General features: G+C 39.8%; 1 protein-coding gene across 2 annotated transcripts in view; it reads right to left on the bottom strand.

Annotated features, from left to right (window-relative positions):
- The window catches only part of STX18 (syntaxin 18), a 72,165-nt gene extending 50,280 nt beyond the window's left edge, over positions 1-21,885 (bottom strand). Inside the window, exon 1 of one of the 2 annotated variants that reach the window (XM_030013719.2) lies at positions 21,601-21,885. In XM_030013719.2, coding sequence (XP_029869579.1) covers positions 21,601-21,762 — 162 coding nt within the window. In that variant the 5' untranslated portion in view covers positions 21,763-21,885. The remainder of the gene's footprint in view (positions 1-21,600) is intronic. The other variant, XM_030013807.2, reaches the window with a different exon arrangement.
- Between the last annotated feature and the right edge of the window lie 2,625 nt (positions 21,886-24,510).

Below are 24,510 nucleotides of genomic sequence, written 5' to 3'. Positions count from 1 at the left end.
TAAACATGAGGTACCTCCCCACTGGGGAGCTATCTCACTAGCAACTTTAAGATGAAAATTTTAAGGCTATGAATCAGAATTAAAACATGAAAGCTTAATATTGGGAAGAGAATTTACCATAAAAGACTGGTCAAGATTACGTGATAAATGTCAAGCAGATAGTTGACTGTAAGAGTAGATGGAACAGGAGTTGGGAAAGCTTATTGTCACATAGAGGTGAAAAAATAAGAGCAACACTGAAAAGTGAAGGAAGGGAAGAACTGAAGATGGAAGTGAGAATAAAAACAGCAGCAGAATGGCATGGTCTGCAGTAAAGAGAAAAAAAAAAAAAAACAAAAACCCCAAACCCAAAACATCGTAAGATAAATCCTTGCTAAAGCAATAACTGTATTTTCAGTGTAAATGTGAGACACATATGGCAGACACAAGAGCTAGCATGCACTTGGAAGAATGGAACCCTTATTTAGGGTAATAAAACAAAAAACCACTTAATGGGGTAAAGAAACAACCCCCCCTTCAACCAATAATTAAATTATTAGGATGCAAAATATTCTCCTTGAAGGTGTTCAAAATAGCCTAAACAAAACTCTGTATGCTATATATATGCTAACAAAAAGAGGGTTAACATGTTTTTAATAGCATGTTTTACTCCTTGACACATCAACATTAGAACCACAGCATCCCCAAATTATAATTTTTCCCCACAGAAACACACAACAATTTTGAATGCCTGCAGCTCTAACATTATACCAATGGAAAAGCACATTGTTGACCGGCCTGCGTAGCTGTATAACTATATAGCAGCAGTGCAGATACTGAAAGCCATGATATCTAAATCAGTTTGAAGGTATTTTTTTTTCTTGTCCCCTTCATAATGATTCAAACACTGTTTCTGCAATAAGCAATTCAAGTGTCTGACATGGATACAGCATCAATAAGCATGGAAGAGACAGACAAAAATGACTAATGATAGAAAAACAGAGAAGGAAAATAAAAATCGTTGTCTAAATAGAAAGTTTTACTAATGTAACTTTAGTTATTTAGTTGCACTGTATCAAATTACTTAAACTTCATAAAAAGACACAGTTCAGCTAACTCAAGCTGGTTTTTCTTTTATTTAAACTGATTTGAGGAATTTGCACTTTAGAAAATAAAAAAGCATAGCTTTAATGACTGCATGCATCTTTTTGTTGCTTAATTAGTAGCCATTATTAATACTAATTAATGATATGGAGTCAAAAAAAGGAGAAAGTCCAAAAAGCAAGAGCTGGGCAAGGGGGGGGGGGGGGGGAAGACAAAGGAAAAATTAATTATATAGATTAGAGCTTCACATGGATTGCCCTTTTCCTTTTAATTTCTTTGTCTTATAAGACAAATTATGCAGCAACAAAAAGAATAAGCCTGCCTTCTGCTGCAGAAAGAAAGTAAAAAAACTCACTAGATATTTGTAGGCAACCAATTTATCCTTCCTGCAGTTAAAGTTTTCTTACCATTTAAATAAACAAGCAACTATTAATTCTGTGATAAGTGCTGGTAGAAAAATCAGGAAACAAATACAATAACAAAGGAATCAAATGGAGCATAAACGAAGAGGAAAATGCCAACAAGAAGAAATCAGTGACACTAAAATTGTGAGAGAGGTTTTAACAGAGAGCTATGACGAAATACAACACACAGAGCCAGAAATGAAAGCACACATTGTAAAAAAACAGTAAGAGTTGGAAGTAACAAATGAAGGCAAAAGAAAGCTACTCCTTTTAAATGAGTGAAACAGAAGAAAATGGGGTAACTCCTGAAGAGCCATCCTACAAGGAAAATTAAATGCATTTACTTGAACAGAGGCAGTTAAAAGATGCATGCTCTCCACCTGGTTTGGAGTGTGTGCTCCGAGGCAGAGGACATACATAAAACTATAAGAGCCGACTTAAGTAATCTGGTTTGGAAACAATCAACACAAAAATATCCACTGAAGCACAAAGGACAAATACTTTCACTTTTAAAATTTCCCTTTCCATTAAACTGAAAAAAAAGGTTTTTTTTTTAAAAATAATAGTACTGTTTTTCTCTTACATTACAAATATAAAGCATATGCAATGCACATGGCAGAAAATCTATTAGCCAGTATTAGTTGAATGCGACTTCCTAACTAAAATTCAGTAGTTTCTTGCAACAGTCACAAAACAAAGTCCTTTTGCTAATGAGCAAAGAGGTGGAACTGTACCAACCAACCCTCACTGGGGACAGAGAGTTGATAAGGTCATGAAAAATCTCGAGATATACTATGAAACAGTCATTTTTCCATTTTTACCATAACACAATTTTTGTCTATTGTAGCAGGCATTAGTCTTTTAATGATCACTGTTAGCAGCCTTAGCATTTGGGGTGAGAGGAAGAGTGTCACTACACCTTAGAATTACAATTATCTAGAATGGACTAAACACAGTGCAAAAATCTAGACTTCTCATTTCAGGTAACCTACAGACTAAAGGCATTGCCTTACTTTACTCTCGGAACATACTTATTTTAGCTGTTGGGTCTAAAATGCTTTTTCTGAAGTTCTGTGCAACACTGAAGCCCTATAAAATGAAATGGAGCACAGGCAACAGATTCAGCATCCTGGATGTAGTAGCCTTTTCCTATGAAGCTATAACACAATTTTATTACATAAATTAAAAATTCAGAAATTTATATCAACCATCCTTTCAATTACAAAGCCTGGTGGTATGTTGAATGGCAGCATAAACCTTACCAGAATTTCCAGGTGAATTGTTTATTTCTCATGGCCATTATGGTAAAGAGGAGAAAAAAAAGTGCTAGGGGTCCTATTGGAAGCGCTCAATGTTTTTACACACCGTATGGTCCTATCTTCTATGATAAATTTACTAATACAAATATGGTTGTACCACAGATTATGACATTTGCCATTAGCAACAGCTGAAAGGTCTTCTTAGCTCCTGATGTGGAGTTAAGGCAAGGAGGAAGCAAGAAGTTCTCAGTGCTTTTGTAAATAGGATTTTGATGAAGGACTGAAATCGAAAACTGGATTTCCTGACCTCTGAGTGTATGACAGTCCTTCTTTTTTGAAAGAAAAAAACCCAGACTGATGTTATATACAAAAAACTACATTTCCTCATTATATACTATTACAAATTTTGCTTTAAAATTATGAGTATGAAAATAATTTGATATATTTCCATATTACCTTTTCAGAACACTATCATTTATCCAGAAAACTACTACACACTACAAAAAAACAGAAGATAAATACCAGAGAACTCTTCCCATGCTTATAAAATATAGACACAAAAATACATTCAGAATAATCAATGCAATCTCTTAGGCCTCTCAGCTTTACAGTTACGCAACATTTCATTAGATTAGTTTTTTCAAGTGTTACAAGGAAAACCAATTAAACATCAAAAGATTCCTGCTTGTCACATCAAATTTACTACTCATTGGAACAGTATGCGTTATTCGCTAAATACGTGTTGACTTGGAAGTCATCGTGAACCACATTCTTAAATAATTACAGCAACTGCTACAAAATACTGATTACTATTAAGAAACAGTAAGTTAAAGTAAACGCACCAATTATCATAGCCTTCACTTGCCAAGAGACACCATTCCATCAAAAGCACACAGCACAATTAAAAGTTAAAAATATAGTGTTTATTTTGTCCTTAATCATTGCTCCTCTACTGCTACCCAAGAGACAGGAAATGTACTACAGTAACAGCAAGTGTCTTGCACACTGTGGTTGGTTTCTGCAAACTACACACAGCTTTATTGCAAAGAACGCTTTTCAGGTGAAGGTTGCACATAAACCCGTCATCTAAGGAATAAGAACATCATGTTGGCGATGTTGTTAATGTCAGACAGTGAATGCAGCACAAGAAACTTCTCAGCAAGATGTACATTATGTGGTTTGTTTCGGTTGTGCGATAATATCAAAAGATGGCTGGGCTTCAACTTGGTGGTCAAAGGGATAACCTATACTAGCTGCTACAACTTGTAGCCGCGTATGTATTCTTTAACACTGTCTGTATGGCTGAATGGATAGTCTGTTTGCTCTAACTGAAATAAATTAAAATAGTCAAAAAATCTATTTTCAGCATAGTTTCTAATCTGTGTCAACTACTGGCAATATTGCAGTCAGGTAGGTTTGGGGTTCATTCTTCTAAAGGAGCAAAAAACATCAAAGTTTTTTTTAAATCTGAACATTAAATATACAGATATGAGCACAGAGAATAAATGATACAATTTTGTTCATATTCTTTCATAATTTCATTGTTGCAATATTAAAGACTCAAAAGAGCTGGTTAACCCACTTTTGTTCCATTTAAAATGATTTATCCAGTAAACTCTTAGGAATTGGTGACATTTTATTAACTTCACTGTGATAAAAATGTAGCCATAAACACTAGATCAAAAAGTAAAAACTTTCATGATCTAGCAACTAGGTAGCAAAATAAAAGCTTTAAAAACTAACAAACGAAGCTAAAAATAAAATTAGATATAAATTCAAGTTTTAGACTGTGGTCAATTGAGGTCTAGACAAAACCCTATGTTTGTTCACTGCCTAGTCTCCAGTCTGCTCCAAGTTTGAAAAGGTAATTGAACTCAGTCTATAATTACTGGATTAGATACAGATGGGCTCTGTACATTTTAGGGGAGGAAAGAACTGTTTTGATTCATTTTATGATTGCCTGTAAGGTCAAACTTTTCAAAATGTACTTTCATCTGTTAAACGGTTTCTCAAAGTCCCAGGGGGACATCTTCAATAACTGATGTTTTAAGCAATTTGGGTCTATCAGATCCAGTCTTTGAATGTAATATGCTGTCCATTTTCTAGAATTATAAATGTGCATGTAGGTTAATTGCTACAACTCATACATATTTTCAAAACTACACTTTTTTGAAAAATTGCAAGTTTTACCCAACAACTGTTATGCATAAATATTTGTAGAATTATTTTGGTTTAGGGTACAGAGTATCTTTGGAAATACAAATAAATAACTCAAATTAGAAGTGTTCTTACTCATAATTCCTTCCCATTTGTCAGAAGTTTCTGAGAATGCTCTCTTAGGACCCAACTCAACAATGTTTGAATAGCCCCAACGAATTCAGTTCACTTCTTACAAACCCCCCAAAATTAGGAACATACCTTAATAAAAAATCCTAAAAAGCACTTGAAGACTTCTCTTTTATTACTCTTATTTGAGCATTCATCCTCACTCTCACTCACAAGATAAAATGTGGACAAACAAAGAGCATTAAACTTCCACTCTGCTAAGAATTTTTTGCGAAATCTTTTCTTCAATTAAATCAGCCATAACTCTGCAGCCTGTTTCAGTACAACCAGGATTTCATCTTGCATCTTTAAATGTCTTGCTTAGTTAAAAGTTCAAACGCTCCACAAAGGATATCTAGCTCTGCTCTCAGTTAGGGACTCTCAGAGCTACCACAATAGCAATTTAAAGCAGAAAACACACCATGCAATCAGAAGGCAATATAATAGTTTAGTTCATAGTCCTAAAAGAGGTAGCAAACTTAATTCCAAACAACTTACTATTCAAGAGTTTCAGTTTATTTGCATTACAACAATCTTCTTCCTTATAAAATTCCAATAAGAAAGTATTTTTTGTTACAACATACATTTGTGTTTAATCAACAACAATATCTCACTGGCAACAGCCTCAGTCAAACAGTTATTTTTGTAGGATCAGACACCTATAGAGCTGTTCTGCCAGAGATTTAGTATTTAAGCACAGGTAATAAGGATAATAGGAAATATGTTAATATAATCTTCCTCTGCCTCCAAGTGTGCTAATTAAAGAGGTTTAAGAGCATAGCAAGTTATCTCATGTAATTTCCACGTTAACATTTTATTCACATTATTTCAAAGTCCTCCACGTAAGGGACAAAACCTGAAGTCAAAACCAATCACCACAAAGCCCCAGCAGAAAGATACATGATTATAACTGTTACTCGTATGTCTGCTCTGACAGAACACCGTGCCTATCACCATCAGCCTGTGCAGAATTCCCACTACAACTTACAAGTCTCACTGAAGGAAGAAACTTCTTCCACTATATTTTAAAGAACTGATTGATAGAAATCAGTTTGTTCAAAACAGTTCAATCCACAAAATGCCTGCAAACAAACAATGGGGTTGTTTAACAGTAGCTCTTTTTTAAATGTAAAAGCATCAGTAACAAGCACATATAAGCAAATAAAAAAAAGTCTTTCAAGTAAACTTCTGATTATTAGTGTCAAAAACAAAATCCAGATTTACTCAAAAGATAAAATCCATGTAATATCTGCATTATCTTCCTTCCCATATCTCTAATGAATGCTTTTAAATGTATTTCTTTAAAATTGGAATAATATTCAGATTAGAATTTACATAGGGTGCATATGCTTAATTCAGTAAAATAAGAATCAATCTTTACCTAAGAGCTATATAGAAAAGGCTTCTTTTCATTCACTGTAAGTAAAAAAAAATTCCTTCAAAAAATGCACATGCCTTATCTTCCCTACAAAATAAAATTATAGTAAGTATTTCAAGTGTATTGTGTGAACCCACAAACCACTCCTGAAACTACACAATCTATCATCTGAAAAATTACAGAAGAAATGGTACAGTATTAGCCAGACCACAGCACTGTGCATTCTGTATGCTGTTACACGGAAGAAAAGAAATATGATATAAAGTTATACTAGATCACATTTTAGACCAACTAATTAACTCTTTGATATTTTTTCCTTTTTTCTTCTCCTTCACATTTTGATTATCTCTAAGAAGCATTTTCCTGTATTTGCTGTACGCTCCTTTATATCATATTCAAAAACACAAGAAGCAGCATCTGAGCTCTCATAAGTATTTCCCATCTACACTTTAATAGGTTCCACATCTTAGGAATTGGAAACAACATCATTAAGAAAAATTAAGTGTATTCTTACAATGAGCTAGTCTCACTCACATTATGGTGTATCATCGTGTCTTTACACAAATCTTAAAAAACAAAGAAAGGAGATATCCAATTCACATACATGAAACTGAGTCAGTATGCAGACTACAGCAATGTAGTATTATTTAATCAAGGAATACCTCACATTTTTTTTTTTTAATGACTGGAGTCATTAACCAAAAAAAAAAAAAAAAAAAAAAAATCACTTAGCTGGCTTTGTACAACCATTCATCCTCTGAAATTTGCAAGGAAGACACCAGAAAAAAAAAACCCCAACATTAAAAAGTGGTCCCTTACTTCATGGTAAATAACTTCTGTGGTAGATAATTAGATTAAGCACCCCGTTAAGTCTAATACAGCTATTTTATTTTAGAAATACTTTAACACATTGTTTCCTGTAAGTTCATTTATTATTAAAAACGAAGACAGAACATTCATACATTCGCACAGTCTAAGGTCAGACTGATCAGAGTCATAGGTCACTGGAGCAGTAGTCTGGGATTTGGAAAACCAGTATCCAATTCTTTGCTTTGGTATGAAGCAGTGTCCCATATGTAAAAAGGAATTCCTGAGCCATCCCTCTGTATTAACTCCTGAATTACTTGTTGAGTACCCTATGTATTTTGGAATATATGCACTTGACTCAGATTTCAAGTGACACAGAATCTACCAAATCAAGGATCAGCTGAATCATACCACCAACAATGTGTACTTTTTTCAGCACTGTACCTTATTTTTGCTTTTTCATAAGACTCATGAACAAATCGGAGACTTTTTTCTTGTGATCATGTCCCCTAACAAAATAGGATGAAAAAATTTCTCACCACAAAGTAGATATTCCAGACCTTAGACCATTTTTGTAGCCCTTTTCTATAAAAAAACCCCAACAAACAAAAACAACCTCCCACCACTACCACCATATTTCTGAAAAAGGTTGACATCAGAACTGGACGCTATTTTTGTCATTTTAGTAATGCTATACGCTTTTCCTTTACTTGATAATTACCTCCATGTTTCATTAAACTTACATCTTTTAAAAACTTAAGTTTCTTTATTTTGGTATTGACTCCTACATGCAGTATTTACTAGGAGCCAAAGAGGTGAAATTACGCCCTACCATATCCACAACCAGAATCAGTAAATGCCCTACTTAATGCATGCAAAGGTAATACCACACCCAAGAATCTCTGCATATATGTAATTATTTTTCTATATAGTTGAATGAGCTGTGCCTCAATTTAAGCCTACATAAAGGAACACTTTCCCTTGAATATCACAGCAGAAACTACAGTATGCATCACAATGTCCAGCTGAATTGACCCAAAGACGATAATATATAGCAAAGACAACTGAAGAGGGAGAATTTTAAATTAATCAAAAATTTGTAGCTGTCACTTGAAAACGGGTATGCAACAAGGTTCTGAAAGAAGAATATCCCAAGAACACACACATCTGTTTAATATTACAAGCCAACTGTCAACATCCCAAGTGAAGTTTTAATTTAATATTTTTTCTTTCTTGATGTTTTACCTTTAGTCAATGCCTCGTGAGAGTATCAGCTTTCTATAAGAAACTGTTAAATATAAAGAAATGTTATTGTAGCATGTTTATAAAATCATAGTTCGAGAACTTTTTATTTTTCTAAAGCCCGACCACAACTTAATTATCTGCAGGACATTCCAAGCTCACAATTGCAAGCTCCAGTTCCCAAGCAATTTTAAACAATATCTACTGTACAGGACATATGGTATTGCAAATACCACAACATGGTAGTGTTTCCAAAAGTCAGCATTAGAGCCTTTAGACATGGTTTTTATTTTCAATAAATATTTGTTTCCCTACTAATCATTAAATGGTTTTCATCACCATTACATTTGTCTTTCACATGTCAGTTTGCTATCACCATTTATTTTTAATATAAGTGAACTAGTTATAAAAAAGACAGATATAATTTATAACATGTTTATGTTATACATAAAGTGTCATAAGAGTAAGCAGTACGTTCCTCTGCAGCTCACACAATGTTTTGCTTCTTTTCCAGGAAAGAGCAAGAGTAAAAGCAAGAAGAAAAAACTTGTTAAACTGGAGATAAGGTAGGGGGGGAAAAATGAGACCATTAGCTCAGCCAAAAACTCTCAGAGGAAAGCTGGAATTTCTTTAAGAATAAGAAAGCTCAAAAAGCCTGGGAATTTAAAGTTGTCTCTACTTCGTAAGAACATCCAAACCACCTGAAACTAGGCAAGAAAAAAAATCCACGATGCAATTACATCTGTATTTTACATGTCAATCTGAAAACCAGCAGATGATGCACTTCTAGAACAACTCAGAACTCCGAAAGCGTGTTTTCCTCCCCAAAATACCGATACTCTGTAGAACACCTTGGTTTCAACACATTCCTAACAAACTCCCCTGTCTTCCTGCCCTTTTAATCAATTTTCCCCTTCCCTAGAGACTGTTGGAGGACTCTGGCTACTTTGCACTCCCGTGCATGCTGCCACCATGGGGAGGAGTCCCCACCGCACTCACGGTGGGCTGCTGTACAAGCTGGTGCTCCGTTCTCAGCTCCTCTTTTACCTGCCAGGCCTCAGGTGTGTATTTTATACCAGAAACCCCCACAAGTCCTGCAGCAAGATTATTTCTGGTCTTCTAAATGTAGTGATATTTTACTTTCACCTGTACTAAACATTTGAGGGCTTTTTTTTCCATTAAAAAAAAGAAAAAAAAAAAATCATTGAATGACCATATTAGAATTCTAATTAGAATATTACTCCATATTAGAGCTCTAATAAACTTATGAGTCAAGCCAAGATTCCTTCTCTTATTTTCAACCATAGACCAACATAACATTTAAGAGCTTCTGGATAACTTCACAGAACCGCCACCGACATTCACTTGAAACCCATTTCACACTTGCTACCCAGCTGAGATGTGGAGAGATGGGAAACACCAGTCAGTTGCATCTTGTACTACAGAAATTAAATATTCAATTTAGAATCAGTGAGATTACATTCACATTCAAAACCATTTAAAAGTCAACCAAAAAAGGAAATATCCAGTGGAAAAGGCCAAGCAATCTATTAATAGTGGAAAAGCAAAAGATTGAAAGGAAGCTGGATTACATTTAACTGTATCTGGTTTTTGTTTTGTTTGCTTATTTTTCAAATGATGGACAATACCTAAGGAAATTGAATAAATTTAAATATGAGCAGATGCAGTACATCCGCTTTTCTCTTGCTCTCACCACCCTCCATCAAAAGGGAAGGCAGAATCAGAATGAAAGGGTAAAAAGGGACAACAAAGACCTCAAGGCTGGTACTGGATCACTATAAAATGTCATTTTTTGGCAGACAAAAAGCTTTGACACACCACCCTGAAGTCAGAAAACTTGTATTTTCAAGAAAGTATCCATAATTTAAAATTCTGTACTATTATATCACACTGTAACATTTTCAACATTGAAGAACATTTTCCCAAAATTGCTGAAAACAATTCATACCTTCAATTTTTACCCTTTAATTGCTTTCACTGCTGAAGCTATCATCCCAAGGTTTAATATTTGCCAGTCTGAAAAATATTTTCAAGCATAGTGGTCTGAAGTTTCAAAGACAGAGCATGTAATTACATAATCTTTCACTGAAAATTTATATCCTTTTGTCTATGGTGAAACACACAAAAACTTAATCCACTCATTACCAAAAATCACAAGGAATCAGCTCAGCATTACAGCAATAACTAATCCTGATGACCAAAGCCAGCCCCAATTAGCAGAAACACAAGTGTCAGTACTACTTGTTGAAAGCAATGATTTGTAACCAATTTTTGTGAGAAGTTGCAAAACCTTTATGCTTTGAAATAGCTGTTCCCCGAGATTAAGACAGTTTAAACTTTTTTTGCTGATCACACATGTGAAGCATAGCTAGCATCCTATGTTATAATATCTCCCCATTTTATTAATATTTCAATACACTTCAGAGTTCAAAGCAATTAACGTGCAATGACTTGGAAATTTTGTTCGCTAATTGTCAGAAGAGAAGAAAATTCCTTAGTCCAAGTCCAGATTTAGCAGAAGCTAACAAAAAGAGTACTTTCTGAATGTCCAAGAACACCCCTCTCCACCTAACTTAACAAGCCATGCACATAGAAAATGACAACTGCAGGATGCTGGGAAGAGTCACAGGCAAGTTCTCTGGGCTACTATCTACCAAACTTGTCCTATTTTCAAAAAAGAGGAGAAGGAGAATCAGAACCTTAAAGTTACTAACTTCCAGAGAGATTAGCTTTATTTTGGCCTCACTGCTAATACCTGGAAAAATAAATCCCAGCAGTTCAATCTCTAACAAATCACACCAGTATTCTTTTAAATCTGCTTATTTTTAAGTTAACTTCTGTCCCAAACAAGAGATTGTATTTTAAAAAAATATAAATACAGAGCCCAAAGCTTCTGGCAATGACAGTGTATCAAAGTACTCAAAATAATGAGCTGTTCTTGCTCCAAAATCTTTGATAAAGAACTCAGAGAAAAAGTAAAAAGCATAAATGCATCAATTAAATTCAGTGACCTGTAAATATTGAGTTTCATTCTCACTCTTTCTTCTTCCATTTCTTTTCCTTTCTTTCCTCTTTAGATGTATTCTATCATAACCTCTGTATCATTTCCTGATATTCATTCTTTTTCTTTTTTTACCTATATATCTACCTCTCATGTTAGACCATCTCTTCTCCAACCTACATCATTTTATTTTCTTCCAGCTAAGCCTGCTCACTTTCTGTTGTCCTTCTCTTCCATTGTATCTCTCCAGCTTTTCAGATGCTACAGGACCCACCATCCTGCCCCAGCCCACCTTCCTCCTTCTTCAGACATCATGCTAATGTAACTGATGTTTAAGAAAAGGAGGAGGCTACACATGATAAACACCTCAGCTTTCTTCCGCTTCCATATGCACTCAAAACTTCCATAAATTTTATCCTTATTTGTGGCAAGATGACAAATCAAGAACTCACAGGGGGTGTCAGTTTAATGGACAGCCACAGTCCGGAAAGAGTTCATGGTAACCAGCTACATGATATAACAATTCCTCCAACAACTGTAAGTCCGTAAAGAACTTCCCACGACCAACCTGGAAGCAGGTGAGGGTGAAGAAAGCATCCTCAAAATGGGAACTGCAGCCTTAGATACTTTTGGACTCCTCAGCACCACATGAGGTCCAGTTAGTCAAAACAAAACTAACATGCGACTAAGGAAAGTCGTCTCCCAAGCCAACTTTCAATCCTGCTGTTCAGTTATAGTCAGAAAATAATTCCCATGGAGTTAACAATGTACTTAAAAACAAACAAAGGGGGGGAGACACAACAACAGACATTTGCACAGACATTTCCCAAAATGTAAGAGTTCAAAACACTTCCCCCAAGGCCAACCTATACCCTCACCCACCGTTACTGATCTGAGTTTTGCTAAAATCAGAGGCATCACATGGGGAACATCAGTGATTTAGCATTTAATCCTTTTGCATTAAACAAGGTCAGCATTTCATTCCTCTCTAATAATCTTAAAAAAAAAAAAAAAAAAAAAAAAAAAAAAAAAAAATCTTTCCTCTGCTATTTCCTTAACCGGCTTTTTAAGTGTTTCTCCTCTACTAATTAAAATTATCAACTTCTTCCCCTTCCACCTCTCGGGCTAAATGTCTTCTCTAACAAGGATGAAGGAAATGAGAAGTAAAAACAATAAATGCTCATAATAAAAAAGTAACATTAACCATAATTTGCAGAGGGGAAGAGATAAATCTGAAATATTAGAAAGTAGTACACTATAACTCCCCATTTGAAAAAGTATAATTTAGAACCACATTTTCTGCCTAGAAACCCACGTGTGTGTAAACAAGTACAAAATGCGGCACTATCAGTGAACTTTGAGGAGGAAAGTGACTGTTCATAACTGTATGTGGGAGAAGTCAGAATTAATTCTAATTACCTCAGCTATGGGCCCAATTTATTAGAACTTACCTCTCATTAAAAGTTAAGAAGTGAACTGAAATATCACTTGCTGTCCAAAATTTGGCACAGTCATTAATTTCTAATAAAGGCTATAATTGGCTATACCATAATCAGTATATATTTCCCTTGCATCCAAATATTCTCTCATGGGAGTTATTCTTATGTAATCATTAGAGTCAAAACGATCGTATAAACTAACCTTAGTAAATCAGGTTAGAATTTTTTAGTTTGAGTATAAAACCAAAAACATTAAAGCACACCATTTTAACCATTTTTGGCCACCTCTCTCACAGCACTGGTTAGTATCAGTTATTCAAGTACAACAGAAGTAGTTCACCACATGACCATGCAGTCTTCAATGCACTGCCTGTGTTCTGCCATGGACTTTAATGCTACCACTCTTGGATATGCAAATTTTTAGAATTAAGCCCCATTCAGGTCTATTCTAGACCTGGCAAATACACATCCCATCCTATAAAAAGCTAATATAGCAAGCTGGCTATTTCATTATTTTTTATATTTCTCGCTCTTAAAAAGCTTAGATATAAATTTGATACATTCTGGAGACACCAACCTGAACTTGACTCGGAAGCAGCAGCATAGTAGTTATTGTCATATTCCAATAAAACATTTAATACTTGGCGGTTTTATTTTCATATAACTTGTACTTTTTATAACAGGGATGGTGTTACTCCCTGCATCAGCAGATTGGTACCTGCCTACCACCAAAGCTACTATATACCCAAAAGTAGGCAGTGGAAAAGCCTGTGTATGTCCCAATCTGCAAGCCAACTCTTTTTTCTTATGATACTAAAATGGTATTAAGCACAAGGAATTCTTTGTTTGAAGTCTAGATCTAATCATCTAGCAATGTTTTTCAAACCTTTTTTGATTTGTAAACCCCTAGAAATTTTCCAGTGAGGGTGCAGACTTGTCTTTCTCTATTAGTGCTATGTACTGGCTACTGATCATATACTATAACCAGACCCATTACACAATTTCAGTGGCTGAATTTTATTCTTGGTACCTCTTCAAACGATCCTGAATAGTCTGAAAGGGATCAGAAAGTATATATGTTTAAAAACACTCACTTTTAATTGTGCTATGTCAATAATTATGTCATGCTATTCAAGGTGGTCCTATGTGGTCAATTTGGGGGGACCAGCTACTGGTTTGGGTATTCCCCATGCTTTTTTAGGCTTTATTAATGCAGTGACAGGGGCAAAGATTAAGCCATTGTAAACACCATATACAAACACCTCTACCCCTTTTTTCTCCTACAAGAATGCTCTAAATACCAAACTGTGCAAAGATGTGCAGGAAGATCCCATGTTTGGGACCAAGCACAAAACATCAGCTCTCCATCTCTTCTAATAGCAATGTTATTTTCAATTATCCCATGGGCTGCATCCAAACGAGATATTTTGGCCTTACAGAGGCATGCATGAAAAGCTGTTTTACTCAGAGTATGTTAAAATAAAAAAAAAAAAAAAAAAAAACCAAAACACCACACAAAAAAAGCCACCGCTAACCTCTGTGTATCCAGAGCCAAAAGTCAGGTGGCCTTGTAATTAAAAGGTTTGCTCAAAATTTATATACAATGTCATTTGTTCTGGCTTTCACAAGAAATAGTTTTGGAGACAAGTTTTATGTGGGGATTTTTCCTCCTCATTACATATTTGTTCAGAGCAGCCAAGCATATTTTTGATGTGAATATTGGCCTATCATACTGATTTTTTTGAAGAATCGGTTAATCATCCTACAGAATCCATACACAGAAGTTATATGAGTAACAGATGTTGTAGCCTCATGAATCTGGCATCCTTATGCGTTCAACAGCTTCAAACACAGACATTTGATCATTCTGAAATTTTGCATTTAAAGACTTAGAAACATTTAACCTTTCAAATTTTCCAATCTCAAGGATATGTTTTCAGATATGTCTGGTATTGCTTTTGAAGAATTCATGCTCCAACACTTTATTTTTCAGCTTTTCACAAAACCTTAAAGAAGAAAATCTCCCTAGCAAAACACAAAATTTCATTCATGGCTGCAATCAAGCCCACCATGAAATTCTGCTTGACCGTTAATTTATCTTTATTTCTGTCAATAGGCTGTATCAGCCCTGATTCCATTTCTCCAACACATATTGAACAGTCAGCAGTGATAAAAAGTTCTCATTCCTTCAATATTTTCAAATAACTAAGAAGCAAGCATATTTGACAAGTTATATTCCCAGTAGCTCACACCCGCCATAAAAAAGTAACAGGAAAGGCTTAAATAGTCAGATTTCCTAAAACTGTCCGAAGACAGAAGTTCAAGTGCCAAACACCTTCCAAAACTGACAATCTTTTAAAATAACCAAAACTGCAGGTTTAAGACCACGCTAAAGCTGTGAACAAGTGTCACATAAAGTGGGCCTATGCCATATCTGAACTGCTTATGTTTGTAACTGAGCACTTACTTCAAGCCCAATTTTTTTTATTTAAATACTTCTGCTCTAATCCTTAAAATTCTTCAATCACTTAGCACATTAACTCAGCTTAATCTCAAATCTGATACCATACCAAGGAACTAATGTATTGGGTTTGCATGGCAAGGTTTTGGTAGCAGGGGGGTTACAGGGGTGGCTTCTGTGAGAAGCTGCTGGAAGCTTCCCCTGTATCTGACAGAGCCAATGCCAGCCGGCTCCAAGACGGACCCGCCGCTGGCCAAGGCCGAGCCCATCAGCGACAGTGGTAGTACCTCTGGGATAACAGATTTAAGAAGGGGAAAAAGTTGTTGCGCAACAGCAGCCGGCAGAGTGAGTGAAATATGAGAAACAGCCCTGCAGACCCCCAGGTCAGTGCAGAAGGAGGGGGAGGAGATGCTCCAGGCGCCAGAGCAGAGATTCCCCTGCAGCCTGTGGGGAAGACCATGGTGAGGCAGGCTGTCCCCCTGCAGCCCACGGAGGTCCATGGTGGAGCAGATATCCACCTGCAGCCTGGGGAGGACCCCACGCTGGAGCAGGGGGATGCCCGAAGGAGGCTGTGACCCCGTGGGAAGCCTGCCCTGGAGCAGGCTCCTGGGAGGACCTGTGGCCCCGTGGAGAGAGGAGCCCACGTTGGAGCAGGTTTTCTGGCAGGACTTGTGACCCCACAGGTGACCCATGCTGGAGCAGTCTGGAGCAGCGTGCTCCTGAAGGACTGCAGCCCATGGAAGGGACCCACGTTGGAGCAGTTCGTGAAGCACTGCAGCCCATGGGAAGGACTCGTGTTGGAGAAGTTCATGGAGGACTGTCTCCCGTGGGAGGGACCCCACACTGGAGCAGGGGACGAGTGAGGAGTCCTGTCCCTGAGGAGGAAGGAGCAGCAGAAATAACGTGTGATGAACTGACCCCAACCCCCATTCCCCATCCCCCTGCGCGGCTGCGGAGGAGGAGGTAGAGAAAACTGGGAGTGGTAGGTTGAGCCCAGGATGAAGGGAGGGGTGGAGGGAAGGTGTTTTGAGATTTAGTTTTTATTTTCTCATTTTCCTGCTCTGATTGGATTGGTAATAAATTAAACTAATTTCCCCAAGTCGAGTCTGTTTTGCCCATGACAGTAATTGATCTCTCCCTGTCCTTATCTCGATCTACAAGCCTTTCATTATATTTTCTCTCCCCTGTCCAACTGAGGAGCAATAGAGCAGCTTTGGTGGGTACCTGGCATCCAGCCAGGGTCAACCGACAGCAACTATGTCAGCTTGTAAAAGTACGATGAAATGCAAACTTTAACATCCCTGTATACCACATTTTAAATAGCCATGTCACTGTAAAAGTCTAAAGAAAAAAGAAAAATTGCTTTTGTTTTAATTGACCAAAAAGCACTAACATATACGTAATGAATTCTAACAGTCTTTTATAAATTGCAAGCAATGGAAAGTCTGTCACTGTTATTGTAGCTTTCTTGTAGGGAATCCCTCAACAACCATTTCTTACCTGGTCCTAGTCAATATGTAACTGGTGAACAGGTGGAAAGATGCCAAAAACATTCACCATACATACAGCATTAGTCATCTTTCATTACTCATCAGACAACACCATGGTTGTACAATGCAGTTGACAGACCAAAGAAAACCCAAACCAAATAAACAGTAATGGGTCAACACTGGGGCAAAGAAAATCCTTTCAAAAGATCACGGCCATAACATTCCTCTTTGATTTAGAAGAGCATCCATAGGCAAACAGATCAGTTTTGTCACAGTTTAACAATATCAGCAGCAACAGCAGTCTCTGCAACTAACATTACAATGGTTTTAGATAACCTCGTAACATCCTTGTGTTACCAACTTAGTCTCAAATATAAAAACCTTCATCAGCTCCACACAGACTGCAGCAATACAGTACACATGAGCATAAAAAAGTCAGCTTTGAAAAAATACGAATTAATACAGAATGTTGAAGTATTTTTTGTGACCAACACAAAATACCAAGAGGACACAAAATGTATCCCCCCATCTCTAAACTGGTTTCCCCATGCAGTATTGATTCAAGTCAGAGCTCTTATATTCCATTCTCCATGCCTACTTCAATCCACCTAAAAAATCATGTTAAGTTTGAGAATAACTCTATCTCCCAGGTGCAATGAAACTTTGCCATAAATACAGAAGCCCACTGTACAGACACAGAGCTTTCTTAGGAAAGAAAAATGAAATTCAACAGAAAATAAGGAACTATTACAACTTTGCCAGCCTTTTCTCCAAATGCTAAGCACCTTCAGTCTTCCTTCTTAAACACCACTTAGAGTCTGCCTATGATACAAAGAAGACAAAAAAAAAAAAAAAAAAGTAAACATTTCCACAGTCCTCAGATCCTACAGCAAAAACTCATAGTCATGCAGGGGCAGGGTGGGAGAAAATATAATATCTATGATAGAGTTACATCACTTAATACAGTTCAGACAAGTGCTCAAGCATATTAATAATGTGATACAAAACCTCCATGGGATGCACTAGAAAGGAGAATTCTGATCCTACAGCTGTGTGGCTGCCCCAGGCAAGGCTGAGCACCTTCCCAGCCCCGTACTCCAGCTGTGCTGCCACGTGTTTGGACCAGGGCTGGCTGCCCCTCACACAGCTTGGAGCACAGGCAGCATCAGCACAGCTCTACCTGCAAGAAGCAAGGTAAACCTACCCAGAATATAACATTGAAAGGAGTAGGTCTGTGTGTAGACTCTGCACAAGTATTTCAGTATTTCCACATCTGCATGCCAAATGGAGATCTTCAGCTAAGGACTTTGTGCTTATCTAATTTGGAGAAAAGGAGGCTGAGGGGTGACCTCATTGCTCTCTACAGCTTCCTGAGAAGGGGGAGAGGGAGGTGCTGAGCTCTTCTCCCTGGTACACAGTGATAGGACACATGGGAATAGTTCAAAGCTGTGCCAGGGGAGGTTTAAACTGAACATTAGGAAACATTTCTCTACTGAGAGGATGGTCAAACATTGGAACAGGCTTCCTAGAGAGGGGGTTGATGCCCCAAGCCCGTCAGTGTTTAAGAGGCATTTGGACAATGCCCTTAATAACATGTTTTAACTTTTGGTCAGCCCTGAGGTGGTCAGGCAGTTGGACTAGATGATCATTGTAGGTCCCTTCCAACTGAAACTATTTTATTCTGCAACCAAATAAGGCATAAGGAACCTGGTGACTAGGTGTAGGTTATTCAGGGTCTCCACTGTTATCCTATATGGATTCTGACCAGTATCTTTCAGAAATTGTAAAGGCAACACTAATTAACCATTTGATATGTTCCTCCGATTAAACAATAAACAAAAAAACTGTACATAGACATGGAAGAATTCAATAGCTTTTGGGGAGCTTTTAAAAAAAGAAGTATCTTAAAGAATTAATGCATCTATCAAAGATTACATTTGCAAGCTGAGTTGCATAGTCTTGGTAGAAGCAGCTAAATTTGTAATTGCAAGGCTACAACAAAGTATTTGAAAGAGCTTTTGACACATACATAATCAAACCAAACCGTACTTGGCTGAAACAAGCAATTAAAATCACAATTTATTTTACTACAAAGCTTATTCTTCTAGCTGCAGTTTCAATGTTTTATTCACACATTAAAATGGTGGTCTCTGGTCTGGCAGGTTGTTGGCTCACTGTCACAAATGTAACTGAGTTACAGGAGCAGAGCAAGGCCAATCCATCTCATCCTCCTCACTGATCAGCATGGTGACAGAAATTATGTTCAGACGTGCTTCAGCAACACATTTTTAGCCTCAGCTTTTTCTCCAAAGTCATTGTTTATGCAAGTACCATTAATTAAACCCATTGTCCCCCTCAGACAGACTGTTCAGCTCATCCATGTTGGCATTAGCTGTTTATTTCACTTGAAGCTCTTGCAATTAAAGAAGATACTTTTATCGACATCTTTGTCCTTCTTTCTGTTGCCTGGACAGTGCCCTGAAGAAACTCAGAAAGGACGAGGAGCTCGGAGAGAAGGTTGGCACCAACAGGAAATAGTAGCTGTAAACAGGGGGGAACAAAGGACTTGGGCAGAAGGAAAATGACGTAGCTATAGCACACCATCAGTGCACAGAACTATGGCTGGGCAGTGAGAAGAAGATGAAGGTGAGGCTAGGCTTGCGTATGAACAGAACTTAAGAAAAAAAACCAAAACTGGGAGGAAGCAAAAGCAAGGGAGCATTGGTGGTAGAAAGAGAAGAGAGAAAAGACTAGGAGGGAGGAATAAGTAGGTGTGAGCCTAGTCTGAGGCTATAAATTATTTGGAATACAGACACTGAAACTGAGAGGAAGGAACTGAAGTGCAGAGACAGTACTGGAGGCAATGGGGCAGAAGGTAAAAAGCTTTGGAGGGAATGAACAGAAATCTGCGGCTATAAGAGTACCTAGAATCGAACCCCAAAACCTTGGATTTCCTCTTGCTTCCTCTGCTACCACAAATAACCGTGAAACACTTTGGCAAAGCACCCAAACACCATCTAGTCCTAAACCCTCAGAGGGTAACAACCTCCCCTCAGCATCAGCCCAAGTGCTGGAGTTCTGAATGGCAGATTTAAAAGCTGCAGCCGTGTTTATCATGCAGATAAATGTCAACATGATGACCTGTGATAAAATTTCAACCCTTTTTAGAATTCTAGGAATTTACACACACAAAAATTGTGTTAAAAATTTAAAAAGCTGCCCTGTTCTGGGGTAAGACTGAAGGAACCTGCTCTCTCTAACACTGCAGAATGTGGAATATCTTTAGTTAAAATCAGGAGATGCAGTGGGGGAAGAAAGGTAGATCTCATGGACAAAGATCTTGAATGTAGTTTTATGGACTGGTCTGATCACTGCAGATAGATCCTTACCATGGAAGACACAGTTGACAAGTCACTTAATTCAACTTTTTGCAATGATTAATAATTATACGTTCATTTAACAGGTACCCAACTCAACACCCTCTGCTTAAGCCTCAAAGCAATCACTGAGCTACTGAACATCAAACATCAATTGTTATAAAACGCATTAGTTTCTAAGTACTCTCTCTCAGAATTGGGAAAAGTGCAATGAGCACGGAAACATGACATTAATATCTGTGCTTGAAAACTAAATTATTCAAAAGTTAGAAAACAACAGAACAAGGTTACTTGTGCGTTCTTTGTTTAGTCCTAAACTTGCATATGTGTTCTGTAAGCCCGTCTCCTCAGAGAGTGTACTGAGCAGTCTTTTTCTCTTAGGTTTTCAAAATACAGTCCGATACCTTATGAAACGTGTGTTACTCAAACCCTGCCTTGGCATCAGACTTTTTCCCCTGCCTTTTACTCAGTATGGAGGACAATGATCTGCAACGAATTTGTTTTTAGAGCACGACTGTGGACTGAGAACTATTATTAATGCTGGTCAGCCTTCGGCTCTGCAATTCCTTAACTTCTCTGTGCTTGCCTTTTCAAGTCTTAAAATGTTCCGATTACCTTTTCACATGTAGTTTGCATAAAGTGGCACTTTACAGCCACACTGCGTGACAGAAGAAAAAAAAAATACTAAAGGCAGCATATAGAGTGCGACATTACGAACGCTTATGCTCCTACGTGCTATGGAGGCGTTCTCTTACGTGGCAACTGGCACGAAGAAACGCTCGTGTGAACGCGCGCACGACCGCGGCGCAGCCTGGAGGAAAGCCGGTTTCGCCGGGTTAGAAGCGTCAGCCCTCGCAGGAAGGGGCGGCAGCCCGCCGAGCCCCCCGGGACGGCCCCGCGGGGCCCTGCCGCGGAGCGGGCCCCCGCCCGGGGGGAAGGCGGGCGACGGGCGGCCTCGGAGCCTTCCCCAGCCGCCACATCGGCCGCCGGGCTCCCGGCTCTCACGCTGCGCTCCCGCCCTCCCAGCCCACAGCCGTGTGGGAAAGAGCTGCCCCGGGGTTGCTTGCGGCCGACTCCGGGGCTCGCTCGCTCGCCCGCTCGCCCCGGGCCCCCGGGGAACAGCCGGACGCGGCGGCCCGCTCCGAGGCGGGGGTGAGGGGGGCGGGCTGCCCGCGGCGGCGCCCAGGCGGAGCCGCTGGCCGGGCGCCGCCAAGCGCGGGCCGCCGCCGGGCCCGGCTGCCGCTCGTCACCGTCACACCCCCCGCTCCCGTCCCGTCCCGTCCCGGGGCCTGGGTGCCCGCCGCCGCACTCACCACCTCCCGCGCCCGGCTGGTGAAGTCGCTCTTGGAGCGGGCGGCGCTCCGCTTGAGCAGCTCGTCCCTGGCGCTGTCCCCCGCCGCCACCCCCAGCGCCTTGTTGCGGGTCTTCACCGTCTTCACGCTGGCCTTGAAGAGCAGGGTGATGTCCACCGCCATGGCGGCCCGCCCCCTCAGCCGCCGGCCGGTGCCGCCGCGCACTCTTCCCCGCGCAACGCGGGCCCGCGCGGCGCGTTCCGCCCTGCGTGGGGGCGGGCGAGGGGTGCGGCGGGGGAGAGCCCCGTCCCCACGCTGCCTGCCTTCCCTGCGCCCCCGGTTTAATTCCTCGCCGCCGTCAGCCGCCGCCGAGCCCGCCTGGGCCGCGGCGGGGTGTGCAACGGGCCGAGCCCGGGCGGCTGCGGGCAGCCGGTGCTCGAGTCGGGGAGAAGCGTCTGCCCGGTGCCTTCGCGGCGCCTCTCGCGGCAGCCGAACCCAGCGCCCGCCGGCCTACCCGCCCGCCGAGGCGGCAGGGCCGTACGCGGTTCCCCTCCGCCTGGCTACTGCCTCCTCCTATCTAATAGCAACTTCGCGCAATAAAAGCTGTATTCCGGCAAAACTTCGACGTCTGTGGCGTCGTGGCAGGTGTCGCCAGGTGGTGCTGTTATACGCGGCCTCACAAGTTTTAGCCCAGCAACTGAGCCGTGGAAAGGCAGGGTAATTGGAGTTGATCAATACACGTGAGCGGACCTGCACTGGGGTCTGGGGTTGGCGCTGGTGTGAGACTCCCCCAGGAGATGGTCACACGTGTGCGTGTGTCCCGTTACGTATGCCCGAGCTGTATCGGTGGAGCAGCCTTGTTACGCCCGGAGCGGGGAGCGAGGATTTCTTCCAAGCCGAGATGCTGACCTTCCAGGTCCGCAGCTGACCTCCGAGGTCCCCCGGCAGCAGGACAGTAGCACACCGGTACCTGGCAGATGTATCGGACAGTCCGTTACCACGCAGCGCTGTTTGTAATCTCATCCTGAAGAAAGCTTTGTGAAATAACCTTCCTTATTGAGGCAACTTTATTACCATGTTCTGTGCAGTAGACTAGCTATGCGGAACTGCGTGACACAGAGCGGAAGGCTTTTGACCAAATAACCAGTGGTGGTGTTTTATATATATGGTGGGGTTTTTTATATATATATATACACACACGCATATATATATGCCATGTAATGCTCTGGGATCCAGCAGATACCATGTAGTTTTTAACTGTGCTCTCGCTGACGAGAAGCACGTTCCTCGAGATGGTCTCCAAAGAACACAGTTTCAAAATCCTGCCTCTCCCCAGAGGACTGGAACTTAATCAACCACAACTATTTTTCCTATCTGCTCCAGGGCTTTCTTCCCTTGTTGATGACTACTCTGCTTTCAGTTCAGTTCTCATCAATTCAGCCTTAGCTATAGGTTAGTGGTTCCCTCCGAGTTATATTGTGATTAGTATTCATTCATACTTTGTTATATCGTTCTGGTTTAAAATGTGTTTTTATTGTGGTACAGATATGTATTTCTAATTAAAGGAATAGGCCGTTTTAAGTCCCTGTCCTCGGTGCTGGATTTACCGTGAAAATATATTCGAGGTATTAAAAAAGTGGACAACGAAGGAGATTAAAATTCTAATTCCAGAAATGCCAGCAGTATTTGATTGAACCTTGAGCCAAATGCCTTTGCTCTTTCAAGATCAAGAAATTCATCGTAAAGATACTTCAGCAAAGGACATATTTAATAAAGCAGTGTAGCATTTACACATAGTAAATCAGACACTTTCAGGTATGTTTCCTAAAATTGGTTGTTTTCTTTGCATTACCAAAAACAAAGTAAGCACACAATAAAATTCCAGGAATGTCTTGATCACGCTGACACCCTCATTCTGAAACTCCCTGAAGACACTTCTGAGACATGTTCACCAATGCTACGTTAGGGTAGTTTTCATATGCTGTGGTTCTGCCATCCTGTCCTAGTTTCAGCTGGGATAGAGTTAACTGTCTTCCTAGTAGCTGGTACAGTGCTATGTTTTGAGTTCAGTATGTGAAGAATGTTGATAACACGGATGTTTTCAGTTGCTGCTAGTAGTGTTTAGACTAATGTCAAGGATTTTTCAGCTTCTCTTGCCCAGCCAGCGAGAAAGCTGGAGGGGCACAAGAAGTTGGCACAGCACACAGCCAGGGCACCTGACCCAAACTGGCCAATGGGGTATTCCATACCATGTGACGTCACATCTAGTTTAGGAACTGGGAAGGGGGGGCGGGGAATCGCCGCTGGGGGACTAGCTGGGTGCCGGTCGGTGGGTGGTGAGCAATTGCACTGCGCATCATTTGTACATTCCAATCCTTTCATTATTGCTGTTGTCATTTTATTGGTGTTATCATTATCATTATTAGTTTCTTCTTTTCTGTTCTATTAAACTGTTCTTATCTCAACCCGTGGGTTTTGCTTCTTTTCCCGATTTTCTCCCCCATCCCACTGGGTGGGGGGGAAGTGAGTGAGCGGCTGCGTGGTGCTTAGTTTCTGGCTGGGGTTAAACCACGACACATCCTTACGGTAACTAATGCCTCACTCCACAAACATGCCATTTCACAGGCACTTGCACAGGTAACTTCTTGCCAATAGAAGTAAGAAATTCACAGCTTGGCCCACAGTAGTATGCTCCTGAAAACCTAAGTGCTAGAATTAACCTCTGATTTTGTACATATTCAGCTATATAGCCTGTTCCAACATTTAATGAAGGTAACATTTACACTCCCTTTAAGTATTCCCACTTAAGTGGGCATTGGGTAAGAATCTATAGATTTTTGCTATTGGAGTGCTGCTTTTTTACATTTAGACTGTAGAAATATGAAATCTATTTTTGAAATTTTGAACTTCACCTTCCCTTCCTGCTTTTAG

Source organism: Aquila chrysaetos, chromosome 1 (assembly GCF_900496995.4).
Source record: "Aquila chrysaetos chrysaetos chromosome 1, bAquChr1.4, whole genome shotgun sequence".
Lineage (NCBI taxonomy): Eukaryota > Metazoa > Chordata > Aves > Accipitriformes > Accipitridae > Aquila > Aquila chrysaetos.
Note: the sequence above shows the minus strand (reverse complement) of the source record. Positions and strands in the feature narration are given on the sequence as shown.